Source organism: Mizuhopecten yessoensis, unplaced genomic scaffold (genome assembly GCF_002113885.1).
Source record: "Mizuhopecten yessoensis strain PY_sf001 unplaced genomic scaffold, ASM211388v2 scaffold5061, whole genome shotgun sequence".
NCBI lineage: Eukaryota > Metazoa > Mollusca > Bivalvia > Pectinida > Pectinidae > Mizuhopecten > Mizuhopecten yessoensis.
The window spans coordinates 226416-244873 of NW_018405860.1; the positions used below are offsets into that span (position 1 = coordinate 226416).

General features: G+C 39.9%; 1 protein-coding gene across 15 annotated transcripts in view; it reads left to right on the forward strand.

The window, feature by feature from the left end:
- LOC110450175 (SH3 and multiple ankyrin repeat domains protein 1-like) overlaps positions 1-18458 on the forward strand; it is a 134702-nt gene that overhangs the window by 83478 nt on the left and 32766 nt on the right. The window contains exons 1-2 of one of the 15 annotated variants that reach the window (XM_021497474.1): positions 5875-6805; positions 7541-9358. The exons of 12 other annotated variants lie outside the window; for them this stretch is intronic. In XM_021497474.1, the coding sequence (XP_021353149.1) occupies positions 7776-9358 (1583 nt within the window). In that variant the 5' untranslated portion in view covers positions 5875-6805; positions 7541-7775. Of the gene's footprint in view, positions 1-5874; positions 6806-7375; positions 9359-18458 lie in introns of those variants that run through there. 2 more of the 15 variants (XM_021497473.1, XM_021497475.1) reach the window with 2 other exon arrangements.

Consider the following 18458-nt stretch of genomic DNA (forward strand, 5'->3'; position numbering starts at 1 on the left):
TACAATCTGGGTAGAAAGTCCACGAAGCCTGGATCATCTCCCAGTATACAATTAATACATAGGAACAATCTGGTTAGAAAGTCCGCGAAGCCTGCATCATCTCCCAGTATACAATTAATACATAGGAACAATCTGGTTAGAAAGTCGACGAACCCTCAATTAATACATAGGTACAATCTAGTTAGAAAGTCTGCGAAGCCTGTATCATCTCCCAGTATACAGTTAATAGATAGGTACAATCTGGTTAGACAGTCCCCGAAGCCTGTATCATCTCCCAGTATACAATCAATACATAGGTACAATCTGGTAAGAAAGGCGCCGAAGCCTGTATCATCTCCCAGTATACAATCAATACATAGGTACAATCTGGTAAGAAAGGCGGCGAAGCCTGTATCATCTCCCAGTATACAGTTAATAGATAGGTACAATCTGGTTAGACAGTCCCCGAAGCCTGTATCATCTCCCAGTATACAGTTAATAGATAGGTACAATCTGGTTAGAAAGTCCGCGGGGCCTGTATCATCTCCCAGTATACAATTAATGCATAGGTACAATCTGGTTAGAAAGTCCGCAAAGCCTGTATCATCTCCCAGTATACAATTAGTACATAGGTACAATCTGGTTAGAAAGTCCGCAAAGCCTGTATCATCTCCCAGTATACAATTAATACATAGGAACAATCTGGTTAGAAAGTCCGCGAAGCCTGTATCACCTCCCAGTATACAATTAGTCCATAGGTACAATCTGGTTAGAAAGTCTGCGAAGCCTGTATAATCTGGTTAGAAAGTCCGCGAAGCCTGTATCACCTCCCAGTATACAATTGATACATAGGTACAATCTGGGTAGAAAGTCCACGAAGCCTGGATCATCTCCCAGTATACAATTAATACATAGGAACAATCTGGTTAGAAAGTCGACGAACCCTGTATCATCTCCCAGTATACAATTAATGCATAGGTACAATCTGGTTAGAAAGTCCGCGGGGCCTGTATCATCTCCCAGTATACAATTAATGCATAGGTACAATCTGGTTAGAAAGTCCGCGAATCCTGTATCATCTCCCAGTATACAATTAATACCTAGGTACAATCTGGTTAGAAAGTCCGCGAATCCTGTATCATCTCCCAGTATACAATTAATACAAAGGTACAATCTGGTAAGAAAGGCGACGAAGCCTGTATCATCTCCCAGTATACAATTGATACATAGGTACAATCTGGTTAGAAAGTCCACGAAGCCTGTATCATCTCCCAGTATACAATTAATACATAGGTACAATATGGTTAAAAAGTCGAAGAAGCCTGTATCATCTCCCAGTATACAATAAATACATAGGTACAATATGGTTAGAAAGTCGACGAAGCCTGTATCATCTCCCAGTCTACAATTAATACATAGGTACAATCTAGTTAGAAAGTCCGCGAAGCCTGTATAATCTGGTAAGAAAGTCCGCGAAGCCTGTATCATCTCCCAGTACACAATTAATACATAGGTACAATCTGTTAAGAATGGCGGCGAAGCCTGTATCATCTCCCAGTACACAATTAATAGATAGGTACAATCTGGTTAGAAAGTCGACGAACCCTGTATGATCTCCAAGTATACAATTAATACATAGGTACAATATGGTTAAAAAGTCGACGAAGCCTGTATCATCTCCCGGTATACAATCAATACATAGGTACAATCTGGTAAGAAAGGCGACCAAGCCTGTATCATCTCCCAGTATACAGTTAATACATAGGTACAATCTGGTAAGAAAGTCGGCGAAGCCTGTATCATCTCCCAGTACACAATTAATACATAGGTACAATCTGTTAATAAAGGCGACTAAGCCTGTATCATCTCCCAGTATACAATTGATACATAGGTACAATCTGGTTAGAAAGTCGACGAACCCCGTATCATCTCCAAGTATACAATTAATACATATGTACAATCTGGTAAGAAAGGCGACGAAGTCTGTATCATCTCCCAGTATACAATTAGTACATAGGTACAATCTTGTTAGAAAGGCTGCGAAGCCTGTATCATCTCCCAGGATACAATCAATTCATAGGTACAATCTTGTTAGAAAGTCCGCGAAGCCTGTATAATCTGGTTAGAAAGTCAGCGAAGCCTGTATCATCTCCCAGTACACAATTAATAGATAGGTACAATCTGGTTAGAAAGTCGACGAACCCCGTATCATCTCCAAGTATACAATTAATACAGAGGTACAATCTGGTAAGAAAGGCGACCAAGCCTGTATCATCTCCCAGTATACAATTAATGCATAGGTACAATCTGGTTAGAAAGTCCGCTAAGCCTGTATCATCTCCCAGTATACCATTAATACATAGGTACAATCTGGTTAGAAAGGCGACGAAGCCTGTATCATATCCCAGTATACAATTAATACATAGGTACAATCTGGTTAGAAAGTCGACGAACCCTGTATCATCTCCAAGTATACAATTAATACATAGGTACAATCTGGTAAGAAAGGCGACGAAGCCTGTATCATCTCCCAGTATACAATTAATACATAGGTACAATCTTGTTAGAAAGTCTGCGAAGCCTGTATCATCTCCCAGAATACAATCAATACATAGGTACAATCTGGTTAGAAAGTCAGCGAAGCCTGTATCATCTCCCAGTATACAATCAATACATAGGTACAATCTGGTTCGAAAGTCCGCGAAGCCTGTATCATCTCCCAGTATACAATCAATACATAGGTACAATATGGTTAGAAAGTCCGCGAAGCCTGTATCATCTCCCAGTATACAATACCAATGTACTACATACACATGTTGGTAAGGAGTGATGTGTATCACATCATATTGATAAAGGCCACAATTACGTTTCTTATTGACAATAATGCATTGGTGATAGTGAGATTGATGGAGTATGTGTGGAGTTTTTTTCTATCAGTAGGAAGATGGCGCGAAGCAGTCATCTTGATTTCAGGGTCAAACTCTCTTTTCGTTGCAATCATGTATTTTCCAAAAAGTGAACTGGACAGATTTTTCTCAAATTACGTTCACTGTCTTCCTTTGAGATGTAGTTGTATCACTTCAGAGCATGTTCAAGGTCAAAGGTCATAGTTACAGAGGTCAATTAACTTACATATTTTCTCTATATACAGTGGTCATTGCACACGTAGGCAGTGCACCTTGATAATACCTGTACCAGGTAAACCATAGCATTTGTATCTAAGGTATTAACTAGATAACTAGGCACATTTTATATCCATGTTGTCTTTGGTGTTATTCTGTTTTAAACTTATTTTCTGAATTGATGTGATGAAAGTCTGGAAATATTAATTTGAAGCTCAGAAGAAAGTTGTCCAGGTTTTACTACAGGGATCTGTTTTTTGTCCAGGTGTTTTGGCCACGCTAGTGTAGCTATAATGACACAGTCTAGGAGGTGACAAGCCCTCACTCGCCCTATTGGCTGTTAATATTGATGGAAATTAAATCAATGTGACACAGGTCATAAGCTCACCTGGTGACACTAGCTTGGACACAGGTAACCTCGTTAACGATCAAGACATTCTCCCGATTAGGCAAGACTGATTTGATTATTCTTGTGTGTGCATTTAGCCGTCATTTGTATGAATGTGTAATTGAATTTGGACATAACTATAGGTATAATCTCATAATAACTAGGAAGGATACTGACAGGGATTACCTGTACAGCTTTGTATATTCATTCTACACAAAACTAGAGTCAGACTTGGAGCGGTATTATCACTTATTCATCAAAACAAAAAACAGAAGAGAAGAATATATAAAGATTATAAGACCAGGAGCTGGGATCTGTTGACTGTCCGACTTAACTCAATATTTCATGGATAATCACAAACTCAAATGCTACATACAATCAAGAATAAGGTTAAAGTTCAGGTGATCATGACACCAAATATATAAGGTCAAGCATCAGGTGATCACGTTACCCTCAATTTAAGGTCAAGAATTAGATGATCATGACACCCAACACTTCAGGTAAAACTTCAGGTGATCATGCTACCTGTGACTTTAGGTTAAGTCAATCATCAGATGATCACGACCCCCCCGACTTAAGGTCAATCATCAGATGATCACGACCCCCTCGACTTAAGGTCAAACATCAGGTGATCACGACCCCCTCAACTTAAGGTCAAACATCAGGTGATCACAACCCCCTCGACTTAAGGTCAAACATCAGGTGATCACGACCCCCTCGACTTAAGGTCAAACATCAGGTGATCATGACCCCCTCGACTTAAGGTCAAACATCAGGTGATCACATCCCCCTCGACTTAAGGTCAAACATCAGGTGATCATGACCCCCTCGACGTTAAACATCAGGTGATCATGACCCTCTCGACTTAAGCTCAAACATGATGTGATCATGTCGCCCACGACTTAAGCTCAAACATCAGGTGATCATGACCCCCTCAACTTAAGCTCAAACATCAGGTGATCATGTTGCCCGCAACTTAAGCTCAAACATCAGGTGATCATGTCGCCCTCGACTCCTTGTTCAACTTCTGTTTAATGATTGGTTCTTATTAAAGTAGACAATTTCTTTTTACAAATAAAGAAAAGGCAAGGTCCTAGGTTCAGGAATGTTCCTTAAACTTAACTTTTTTTTCGAAGAAAAGCATTATTGGATTTAAAAACCTTATTATAAGTTATCTAAAGACATCTTTTTTCACTTGTGTAATGCTTTCCTTACAACAGAACATTTTGAGTTTAGGAATTTCTTTAAGTGATGACTGGTTTGTGAAACAGATTTCAGACGTACATTTCTAGTGACAGACATGCATGGTCACAGGTACAGTACTGCTGTTCTGTTTATGGTTAATTGTAGTTTGTGACAGGGTTACAGGTACAGTACTGCTGCTCTGTTTCTGGTTAATTGTAGTTTGTGACAGGGTTACAGTTCTCATGTCATTTACCTGTTTACTGTTGAAGTAAGGAAACGCATCCCATTTCAGTTGTTGGCATTTCACCAAAGTAGGAGAAATAATTAATGTGGTTTTATTTGAAGCTTATGTTTATTTATAATTTTACACTTTGAGTTTAATAGAGCTTTCCTATTGTACACTGTTGTATAACATATCAATTGGTCGGGAGATTTCTTATCCTGGTCTCTAGTAATGCTGATAAGGAAAGTGAAATTTACATCTGATAAAATAGCACCAGCCTGATTCATTAATGGGGATAAAGGATACGACGTTTACTGGTAGTAATATAATGATGGAATGATGAATCATTGGATGGGCTGGAAAGATATAGGTAATTCCCTTGGTATTCATTACCAACTGAACAAACATTTCTCCAGGTACTTAAGGTGTTCAGCAAACCTTTACCTGTTTGTGTTTCACCTGTATTTGCACAAGATAAGACTGAACTTTCTCATATATATATTCCTTGGCAAACATTTTGATAAGTACTTTTGGCCCAAACAGTTTAGCAAAGAATTGAACTTCGTGTCAAAGGTACATAGACCATTTCACTTTCTATTCTTCAGTGGAAGTGATTAATTATGTATGCATGCATTTTTACCTGTCTAGATACCTGGCATTGTAGTTTACCTGGTCTTAACGAGATTTACTAACCATTTGGTATGATACAGAAAGCATCTGTCACAATTGAAGAAAAATCACAAAACAATGTTGTCCTACATCTTTAATGTTGGTGAGGCTTGCCTACCTGTCATCAACTTTACCAGAGATCTGGCACCAGGCTGTCTTAAAGCTGATTCAACATCCCGCTAACAATATTCTTTTGAAGATACCTTGTGAAAGGTATTATAATCATACCTGGAGAACAGAGTGAATGTTTTATTGATTTTCACTGTTAGCCCATGAGGAGCGGGAGAAGGTTGTACAGACCAGGGCAGGCTCACTCTCTTTGTCAATAGCATGGTCCAAGAGTGATTTTCTTGGTTCAGTGTGTGTATTTGTGTTCAATGTCTTGGAAAACCAATGAAGAAAACATTAAGTAGATGTGATAAAGATTTAGTGAAAGCCTATATATACTATTTACAACACGAAAAGTCGAGTGGAGCGAAGCCCATCTACATGTGTATCAACTGATTACTGGTGACTGACGGTAAAAATTTGCCACATAAAATTTGATTTGGATTTATTTACAACAGAACCATCAGTGTGTGTTGTAAAGCTAGATTGGAACTGAGCCATTTCTGCGGTCCGAGCACTCTGGCATAACTCTCTAGAGCACAGGACAAGTCCGAACGCAGCCTTTCGACAGCAGTCATATACACCCATTGGAGGAAGTATTTGGGCCATTGTGAGAGAAACAATAGCCAGGTATGTGGTGGTGATCTTAATGCCCTGCGATTAACGGGTCAGGATTACCCCAAGTTAATTTACACCTGATACCCGGGACATGACAGTGCCCGGCAATTTACACCTGATACCCGGGACATGACAGCGCCCGGCAAGGAGGATCATCACTATAGTATAGATTTATACTGAGCGTTGAGAATGGAGGCAATATTGATTCTTTACTGAGCAGAATGTGTTGGAGTTACACCTGGTGAAATTGACATTGGGCGTTTGATATCAAACTATACCAGGCGTGTACAGAGAGGGTATATCATGTTTATTTTTGTGTCAGTGATGTAACGAAGAGCTACTCCTCACAAGAAAACTGGGCGGTGTCCTTTATATACATCTGGCCACCTCCCACACGACACGCATGTGAGTAATGTAGTGAGACAGGTGGGCCACAGGTAAACAAACCTCTCGTTGTCATTTAATTGTATACAGAATACTCAGCATTTAAATCCATCACATCACAGGAGGAAGGTATTCAACAGATTATCAGTTTAGTTTTAATTCATTTAGAGTAAATTTAAATTGTTTAAACATGTTAAATTAGAGCTTAACTTCTGTTCAAGCCATATTAAGATTTATTGATATTTTTCATGTAAATTTGTCATATTTTAGATTCTATATATATATCTGTATTATTAAATAATAATAGATATGTAGGAAAAGTGTGATAAATCTTTGTTTTTAAATTCAAATATTCATTTAGTTATTGAGTTTGTTCATTTAAATGTATTTTTTCATCATTAAATACATTTTTTTCCTTCGAAATTCAAAATTCTATTGATCCTCTTATAGGATCTATATTTTTTCATGGATTGATTACCTAATTTTAAAATCTTATAGAGTAATCAGGATATTTGAACGTGATTCTTATTGTAGATGTTAATTTAATTAAATCACTTTATTATGGTTTACAATATTCATATTAAATTTCAGAAATAAACACACAATACACGATTTGTCATTTAAGATAAAGTACTTGAAATGTAATAATAAATAATATCTGTGGGTGCGTCAACACTAAGGTGTAAGGCTACTGTTTGTTACAGATCAGGGATAATATTACAATTAAGTCAAGTAGTAGAAAGGGACTCTGTAGGTGTGTTTCAACTTGTACTATCCCATACATTTAGTACTAATTACATGGACATTTATACCTGTGTGTACCTGTAGGACCTTAATTACAGGTGTAAAATTTGGACTTTACAGGTATGGTGGTTCACCTGGCTGTGACTTAATGTGGAAGTGTCTGTGTAGAAAGACTTTAAGTGTGAAGATGTGTTTTATCCTATAAACTTAGTCCACTAGATTGGTGCCAGAATTTAAATGGACTGGATACTAAGAGAAGTATGCAATCCTTGGATTAGAAATACCAAACAGTACTTGGACAATTAACTCACTCGAGTAAACATAAGCCACGTAAGTACAGCAATCTACTCCCATAATGACTCACAAAGACCTAAAGTCGCGAACAATAGACAGCCAACGTGGTGGCACTAACCAGCCAGATGGTAAAAAAATACCAGACTCTGCGTTTGCCTTTAAGAAGTTTATAGCCCTACCCCAAGGATTGAAAGTAAAGTCAGGAGACACCCCAGACCCCACCAACCCCAGACGCCCCCTGCCGGTGAAAGCAGTACCCCTGAATTCCTTCCAGTCGGGCGTTGACACACAGCAAATAGGGGTATCCACTACGTATGTGCCCAGCCAGCTGGAACCTAGTGAAATAATAGGTAGTGGTGGCAGTGTAGTGTCACACGGTCGCTCAAGGAGAAGCAGTGTCTCATCGGCGGGCAGCACAGGAACACCCAACGGTAGTGTCAGTTCCATCCCCTCGGAGGTATCCTATAACCCACGCTACAGGAAACGTTCCTCCTCTACCCCCCCAGACCTGGGCAGGCAGAGGACCTCACCTGTCGACCGACGTATAGGTAAAGTGGTGAACCAGTACTGCAGTGGTTTGATTAACAGTTGGAATAACAACAACAATGACCCCTACACTGACGGTAATGCCTGGAATCAGGATGGGGATGACCTAGGATTCTACACCATTGACCAGGGAGACGATCCTTTAGTGTATAGTGTGGAACAAGGCTCTACAGGTTACCCAGGGGACTACCCAGGTAACTCACATGGGTACCCAGAGGACAGGTACTACCACGAGGATGCATACCTAGACTCTAGTGACAACACCAAGGTGTTAGAGAACTGGAAACTTCACCCGTCAAGTAATAAATCAGTGGGTGACGACCTGACGTCCTCAGGCCACGGATCTGTCATGCATCCTCACTACGTAACTCTGCCCAGAGGTGGCAGTGGCCAGGTAATCCACCAGCGACAGCCATTACACCAAGTCCAATCTATGCGGCCGGCAATGGCCCACACCAACGGCACCCTCCCCAGGGGAGGGGCACTTGTAGTGTACCGCCCCACCCAGGGAAACAAAGATGTGCTTATAGTAGGCAATGGACATGCCAACCCAAGGGATGTTAACAGTTCTCAGGGGAACCTGTACAAGTCTAAGGGGCTGTCATCTAGCATGCCTTCACTACTGGATGGTAATAAGAAAGCAGATAAAAAGTTCTTAAAGGAGTTAAAAAAACGTGACAAAGAGGAGAGAAAAAGACTTGAAAAGGAAGAAAAAAGGAGATTGAAAGAAGAAAAGAAAATACAAAAAGCTTTAAGAAAGGCTCATGCAAGGACCTTACCCAGGAGTTTTGGATCTTATGTGAACAAACCTATTGAGTCTATGTACTCTCGTCCCAAACTATCTCTGTCCGCAGTGCCAATAGACTACGAGGATAACCCCTCCCGTCCCCAAAGGTTCAGTGCTCCTGCCCCCACACACTCCCCTCCTCCCCCACCCCCTGAGCCCAGCAGGAGGACACGGTCACTATATAGTAGTTCGCCGGATCTTCTCCGCCTGGAACAGGTGTATGGGGCCACCATTAGGGGCCAACATCAGCACCGCAAACAGCCTGCACCCCGCCCCAGGACTAGCATAAGCCAAGGAATATATACTGTCAGGTAAGAATCTTGATCAAGTCTAATTGTGTTTCCTCATCATAAGGAATGTCAATACGGTTTGTCTCCCAGGAAAGGTGAGATTCATTCCCAAGTCATTGTGTATCCCCCCCCCCCCCCCCCCTATTTGTCTTTCATCGCTGATTTTCAGTATTACACACCATATATATAAAGGTTTTTATGAGGATCTCATTACCATATGTCTCCAGCTGACTTATGTAGCTAAACTGTAGAGGTGACATTTACTTCTGCCCTATATTTGATAAATGTCCTATCAGAGTTCAGAAAACACCATAACATTACATGAAGCTAGCTACACTGTCTTCCTTGTATGGTAACTGGTGTAAGTGGCTGGTTTTAATGTGTGTAAATAATAAGTTAGCCTGTACCTCACAATGGAATGTTACCCCAGTTGTGTGAATATCATCACTCACTGTTCCTACAACAAATTGTAACTATGCAATTTGATGCTGCAAAAATCAATAATATGAATTGATCTAGGAGATTGATATGGACAGGTGTTCCAAAGTACAAGTAGTACAGTGATGGCGCTGGATCCAGGTTGTGGTGAAGTTCCAGTCTATATCAGGGTTACAGGGGTCGGGTTTCAAAGGAGGCTTTGAAAAGCATATGTCTGTGTTAAAACACAATAGATATTAGCCTAGAATCTGCCTGAAACCTTCTTGGATCTACCACTGAAACCACATGTAATAAAAAAGAATGATGGAAGGTAGTTTAGGCGTGACTTGTATAGGGTTACAGGTAGGTATCCTCAGTACTGCTGGTATGGTGACTTATCCCTGGGATGGTCAAACAGGATAAACAAGGCACTGGATTGGGTCACAACAAATGATAGTATAGGTCTAGTGATATACAGGTACAGCGGAATTTACATCAACTCACTTGTCTACTTGAGCGGAATTTTTCAAATTTTGTTACAGTTCACATAGATAAAGGAATTTATTAAGGTTTTGGTTAGAAACCAGTTGGGGCTTTGGACTTTTTTTTAATGTCAAAAGCAAAGCTGGCATTCAACCTTTTATAAGTGGTGAAAACTTTCTCATTGTATAGCATAACACATTTAATGTAAAACTGGTTTAGAAACATGAAAGTAACGTAAGTTAGAATAGAGAAAACAATACTATTCCTGACGTTAAGAATTATAGTGACATAAGGGTACGAGATCAAACACCGGCTTCAGGTCAAAATTAAGACCTGAATTTTAAGTGAACAGGATTCTTTATTTATCTTGTGCTTCAGAATGTTTGGTAGGAGAGGGTGCCCAGGGGGGAAGTCTCGCTCCTTATGTAAGTCATACCCTGTGATGATAGTATCTCACAAGGTAGTTTGTGTTGTAAGTAAAACATTGTCACATATACAGGTTCCTGTTAGGTGTTGGCTAGAGGCACACATTGACTCAGTGAGGCTATTGACACGACTGTCAGGTCCAGTTAGTGGTCCTACCTTTCTCCTTCTACTATACAACAATGACAACTTCAACACAATACCGAACACCTGGCTCTTGTTTGAGAGAAGTTATAATTCTTGTAAAGTTAAGTAGCTTAAAAACAGGTTTACAAAAAAGCAATTTATCAAGACAAGGAAATGCTCATTGGGAAGTGTAAATATTGGTAATAAGACAATTTCACCACAGGGATTGACACTACTGGTTGATTGTCCTTTTATTATTACAACTACAATATATAACAGAGAGACAAGTGTGTGTATCTCTAATCCCTATAGAACATTGATATCATACCCTATATACAGTTGATATTTGTAGGATATTTGTAGACGCTCTAATGCCTATGTTAGAACATTGATATCATACCCTATATACAGTTGATATTTGTAGGATATTTGTAGATGCTCTAATGCCTATGTTAGAACATTGATATCATACCCTATATATAGTTGATATTTGTAGGATATTTGTAGACGCTCTAATGCCTATGTTAGAACATTGATATCATACCCTATATACAGTTGACATTTGTAGGATATTTGTAGATGCTCTAATGCCTATGTTAGAACATTGATGTCATACCCTATATACAGTTGATATTTGTAGGATATTTGTAGATGCTCTAATGCCTGTTAGAACATTGATGTCATACCCTATATACAGTTGATATTTGTAGGATATTTGTAGACGCTCTAATGCCTGTTAGAACATTGATATCATACCCTATATAGAGTTGATATTTGTAGGATATTTGTAGATGCTCTAATGCCTGTTAGAACATTGATGTCATACCCTATATACAGTTGATATTTGTAGGATATTTGTAGACGCTCTAATGCCTATGTTAGAACATTGATGTCATACCCTATAGATATTGAGTCACACCAAGTTAGCTGTCATATCTAGACCAGGAACATGTCACAGTTCTATATATCCTTCTTGAGTAATTTAGAAACCCCATTCATGAGTCATTGCATGGTTATGTACTACAATTAGTAACTAATTATAAACCAAAACAGATTTCTGATAATGACAAAAATGACTTTGTATTGTAAGATATGAAGGTAATATAAAGAGCTGTGTTAGTTTGATAATGGATCTTTTCATGGCAAACCATTGGTCCCTGATTACTGGGGTCTTTTGACCGTCGCCATTCAAATGATTATATTTGTGCAGTGGCGATTTGTCGTGATAGAAAAGCCAGTTATTTGATGAGCAACGCTATGGCAGCTATCTCATTGGTCTTGTCCTGAGGACCTACTACACATACACACCATTTACACTATTGAAGGTATCATTGACCTTGACCTGAGAGTGCTAATTTTAGAGGCTTTGGTTAGGGTATGTGAGAAGTCTTTGACAGGAATGCTATTCTACTGAGCCTATAGTCAAATATTGTATAACGTATAGTGACGTGTTGGGACCAGATTAAATAACAGTAACATGTAGCTCTCTACTGTCAACAAGAGCACGTGTTATACAAACATTGCAGGGCGGGTACCTTTGTCTGGTATACTGGACAAATTAGTCATTTGAAACTGGTATCAACTATTATGAGCAAAGAAGTACTGAATAAATCCATGAACAGAACAACCAAAATGTAATGCAGTGATAGGTATTTCAAGGGTATAGATTATGTATTTTATGTTAAAGTGTCTTTGGGAAGTTACCTGAAGTAACGTTGGACGGAACTTGAACATTTTATGTTAAAGTTGATGTGATGATGTTGCTACAAAGCATAACAGGCAATATATACATTATATGTATGACATTTTATAGACCTCATAACAATATACACATTATATGTATGACATTTTCCTATTTAACATGATAACCCCTGATGTGTTCACTGTGTGGCCAACCAGATTTCTGATCAAGTCTTCACTGTCTTGTTTTCATTGATAAAACTTCAAGAAAAATGACATCACCATTTTTGCACTCAGCATTCTGAACAACAAACCACAAAACCTAGTGTAGGTTTAATGATATTACCCCTGAAATGGTGTTTTCCTTTTGATAGATGGCAGATAGTGTGTGAGCCAGCCTGGGGTAAAGATAGAGTGTGAGCCAGCCTGGGGTAGGCACAGATCTACAATGATATACAGGAGTAGTATGTTTAATTACCTGTGGTAGGTAGAAAGGTTTACCAGGGACACAAATGGACGTATCATTGATATCAGAGGGTGGATCAGAGGTGATAGGTAGGGAGGTGACAGCAATGTTTATTTGTTTATTTACAAGGACTGGGGTGGGTAGAGTGGGTCTGTCTGTGATCCTCACCATTAAATTTTTGTAGATTGGCCTTATCAATAGACAAGCGCCACCACAATTATTGAATGTATTGACGTAGGTGCGAGTTCGATCTACACCAATGTGGTGGTTGACTCACACATATCTGTTATGCCTGGTGACATAATGTAATCACCGTTATATATAAAAAATCTTCGTGTAGTTCTCACCTGTAACTCTGTGTAAAAATGGAAGTGAGATAGCATACATGTGGAATGTAGGCCCTCTGTATGCGGACATGTTCTGGGAGTGTTTTTACTGAGGAATAAACACGACCCCCCCACCCAAATCCTTCCAAACCATTGATCAAGTGATTTTTATGCTACTGATTAATTACTTGTTGTAGTAGGCGATAGAATGTTAGGAAGGTGCTGATAAACTCTGTATTACAGCATTACATTTTACATACAAGTAAACAGATGCTGACCTTTTGTGTATTTAATTAAATTAGACTACTGGCGTTACTGCAGCGTGAACTTTTCATGAAATGACTCTGACTGAGTATGGCCACATGGGCTGATTATAAAATGCAGGTAGTGACCCTTTCTATTAGTGTTGTTATTGAGAGCTGTATCCTGTAATAACCATGCCCATTAAATTGTGTATTTAGGTTCTATACAGGGACTAATTACATGTGGTTGGACGGTATTACAGGCAAAAAGTTCTACCGGTCTTGTTTTCTTGTTGTCGTTAAGAGGAAAACACAGGATTACATAATTTTAAAGATGGCTATCATATGCTTTTAGATAAGATAATGGAGGACTAATGAGGTCTATGATTGATCACAAGCCATCTGGTAATGGGGAGACCTAGTCAGGTACAGCATATCATTCACCTGCTGCTGGTATTGTCATGGTTACAGAACCATTGTCTGGTCAGTTGTGATCTGTCATAGGAGGCTGCAGGCAGGATACGTTGATTTCAGGGAATTGGAGGGGTGCTTTAGGGGGATGGGAGCCAGTGGGTGCTTTAGGGGGACGGGAGCCAGTGGGTGCTTTAGGGGGATGGGAACCAGTGGGTGCTTTAGGGGGATGGGAGCCAGTGGGTGCTTTAGGAAAGCAATCCTCATCCCTGTCACAATTTGGCCCTTTAAGGTGGTCTGGATTTGGTCTGATTTTGTCCGTCATTGTTCCTAAATCCATAATGTAGACCAGTGGTGCACTTGTCTCAGACTGCCAGATTAAAGGATTATAGCCTGTAAAACAGTGTTTGACTTATTGTAGTCAGACTTGTCTGTACACTGGTAACACCTTACATGTTGTTTAGTAATGACTGACTGGTACAAAGAGTCACATTGTGAGCTAGTACCTCAAGGTCCAGTGCTGTAACTGACCACTGAGATCTCTAACTGACCGAGGAGATCACTAACTGACTGCTATCACAAACTGACCATGGAGATCACCATTGTGTATCAGTGGGTAAACAGGTAAACAGGTTCCACAGGCCAGGGTGTTCTGTAAAAAGAAAAGTCACATGTTGTTTAACTGATCAACTTCCTTTTTTAGTCAAATCAAATTTTAAATGTGAAACTATTTTATTTGTAGAATTTTAAGAATTAAATGAAATTCTAATTGTGCCCCAATAACTGTCTTATACAGACTCGTGGTAATTTGTTATTGGCTTTTAAAACCAGCCTATAAATATTATGTTTTACATCTGACGCAGACCTGTATATAGATTATATTAACATCTAACTTATTATACTTATGTTTGGGAGAATTTGTCAGTGATCCACTGTGTACTTTTTGTAGCTTACATACAAACATTTGGTAGATTTGTTGTTTAGTACTGGGCTGACTCACTATTTAACACTAATCTACAGAAGATCTCTGATGGTAGTACTGTAATGGGATAAATGTTTAATTTTATGATCCGAAAAAACCCCATTAGTCAATGGAATTCTTCCTGGACCTTGTTTACAGTGGACACAGATATGTTTCCTTGGGGGTAAAATACCTACACACCAGGTACACAGTCACCAATGGTCAGTGTATCAGACGACTGACCAGGTATGACAGACATCACTTAGTCACGGCCTGTAGTTCCTGGTTGACGTAATGTACTGACCTAACTGACCATGTTATTAAGTTGTCAGGCTATTTGTTGACCATTGTTGACTATGACACTGGACACTGGTCACTAATAGTACCTATAGATTGGTCAGTCTGAACACATAACAGTGCATGTTTGTGCTGTTGGCATGATGTCATATCAGTCAGAAGCAATGGTCACTACTACGTCAGCTATTCCTCTGCGATATCTTTCCATTGGATCATGACTTAGGTGTTAAATGCTCGTTTGTTTTCCACATGAACTAGACTATTGCTTGATGAGATGTCAAGTGAACTGATTCTGAAACTAGCTAGATCTCCACTCCTACACAGAAGTCCCAGAAGTAGGACTTCCTTATACCTATCACAATGACTTTCATGTTTTTATTCAATGACAAAACTAGAATAATTGTAGTAAGAAAATTCTGAATCACATTATAATTAAATTTTTGAAGTGAAAAGTTGATTTAGATTAACAGTCTGTGAAACTGCGATCAGTAAAGATGATGTGTTAGGTGTAGATATATGATCATGATCCTTGATCGTGCTAGACACCCTGTACCATTTACTTATCAGACCTTGAGTGGCTGTTGTGACTGGTATATGAGGTAACATGGCTGTGGTCTGCCAATACACAGATATTTACTAATCCAAAAGTGAAAATACTGGATTGTAAAATTTAAGAAAATGACATTATTTAATCTTATACAAATTCCACATAACAGTATCCTGGTAACATGGAGCGCTGGTAGACTGAAGGGTACTTCATAGCCAGCAACACTTACATACCTGTGACCAGGTCTGAGCTCACATATGTCATTAGTCGGTTTGTAGGGGGTAGATTTTGGCTGTTTATGCTACAAAGTTGTGTAATGTTGCCTGGTTCGGTGTAAGTTTACCCTTGGACTGTAATTAAAGGAGCACTTGTAGACAGGCTGCAGAGTGTAGATTTCACATACATATGTAGGTAGATTTTATGTGTCCTTGTCAGAGTTATGTAGGGTACTGCGTATGTCCAGGTTTGTCGTGACAAATCATCTATCACCCCGATACTCCTAGGCCTGTTGTTTAGTTATCACCCCGATACTCCTAGGCCTAGGCCTGTTGTTTAGTTATCACCCCAATACTCCTAGGCCTATCCTTTAGTTATCACCCCGATACTCCTAGGCCTGTCATTTAGTTATCACCCCGATACTCCTAGGCCTGTCGTTTAGTTATCACCCCGATAGTCCTAGGCCTGTCGTTTAGTTATCCCCCCGATACTCCTAGGCCTAGGCCTGTTGTTTAGTTATCACCCCAATACTCCTAGGCCTATCCTTTAGTTATCCCCCCGATCCTCCTAGGCCTGTCGCTTAGTTATCCCCCCGTACTCCTAGGGCTGTCATTTAGTTATCCCCCCGATTCTCCTAGGCCTGTCGTTTAGTTATCACCCCGTACTCCTAGGGCTGTCATTTAGTTATCACCCCGATACTCCTCGGCCTGTCGCTTAGTTATCACCCCGATACTCCTAGGCCTGTCGCTTAGTTATCACCCCGATACTCCTAGGGCTGTCGTTTAGTTATCCCCCCGATACTCCTCGGCCTGTCGTTTAGTTATCACCCCGATACACCTAGGCCTGTCGCTTAGTTATCACCCCGTACTCCTAGGGCTGTCGTTTAGTTATCACCCCGATACTCCTAGGCCTGTCGTTTAGTTATCACCCTCGATACTCCTCGGCCTGTCGCTTAGTTATCACCCTGATACTCCTAGGGCTGTCATTTAGTTATCACCCAGATACTCCTAGGCCTGTCGTTTAGTTTTCACCCCGGTACCCCTAAGCCTGTCACGATCGTTTAGTCATTGAATATGTGTCTGCTGTTTCACAGAAACTCTACGGTTAGAAAATTTAGCTAGGATATATCAGAGAGTCTTCAGTGTTGGCTCCATTACTGTACTAGACTCTAATAAGTACCCCATCTTTCACTGGCTAAGCTCCCTATCTTTCTTTTTTTCTGGTCCAAAAGTCTCCTCCCTTCATCATAGTTTAACAATCAACTTGAATAAAAGGTGTCTATTACAGCTTTTTTTCTGGATTTAGGAATGCTCTGTAATCATTTGTTTCCCAAATATATATATATATATGTAAGGTGTTTATTAGAATTAATATGGTGTCTAGAAACTCAGCAATATCATTGGTGGCATTGAAAGCCTTGGTTTGTGTACGTGCAGGCTTCAATTCTCCTTCATGAAAGGGAGTGATTTGTTTAAAATTGTTTTCTAATATAAATAGTGAAGCTTTAAGAACCCAAATAAAACCTGTGTAACTATGTCCAACAGCATGTTCTCTCCTATGGCATATTGACTATCTACATAATCATTTGGCTGAATTAACAGTCTTAATGCCTTACAGATATCCAACCTTCAGTGTCAATTAGGGCCGTGCTAGTTTCCTGTAAGCTTTCTTCAGCTGAGCTAGTTTAGGCTTGTGTAAGTGTTGACTAATATAAGACATCTAAACTTGTTCAACTATAACGTAAAAATAACATTTTGATGAAAACATTTGTGAATGCTTTGCTGTAAAATTTACTGAACATCAAAAATGATCAAATGAGAAAAAAATATTTAGTATACACAAGTGTTTTGTCTGTGCTGTTATTTGGGATTGTCAGTACTTCAGGATTTTATGTGATATGAGCTGTTTTAGGCTAGTAAGTTCTTGGCCCTCATAATCAAAAAGGTAAAAAGGAGTATTGTAAGTGCTACTCGGGGTCGTTGTGCTCTAGTGCTCCAGGAGGAAATGGTTTCCGGAGGAGGTAAGGCCTGATAGCATCAGTAGAGTATTGTCAGTGCTACTCGGGGTCGTTGTGCTCTAGTGCTCCAGGAGGAAATGGTTTCCGGAGGAGGTAAGGCCTGATAGCATCAGTAGAGTATTGTCAGTGCTACTCGGGGTCGTTGTGCTCTAGTGCTCCAGGAGGAAATGGTTTCCGGAGGAGGTAAGGCCTGATAGCATCAGTAGAGTATTGTCAGTGCTACTCGGGGTCGTTGTGCTCTAGTGCTCCAGGAGGAAATGGTTTCCGGAGGAGGTAAGGCCTGATAGCATCAGTAGAGTATTGTCAGTGCTACTCGGGGTCGTTGTGCTCTAGTGCTCCAGGAGGAAATGGTTTCCGGAGGAGGTAAGGCCTGATAGCATCAGTAGAGTATTGTCAGTGCTACTCGGGGTCGTTGTGCTCTAGTGCTCCAGGAGGAAATGGTTTCCGGAGGAGGTAAGGCCTGATAGCATCAGTAGAGTATTGTCAGTGCTACTCGGGGTCGTTGTGCT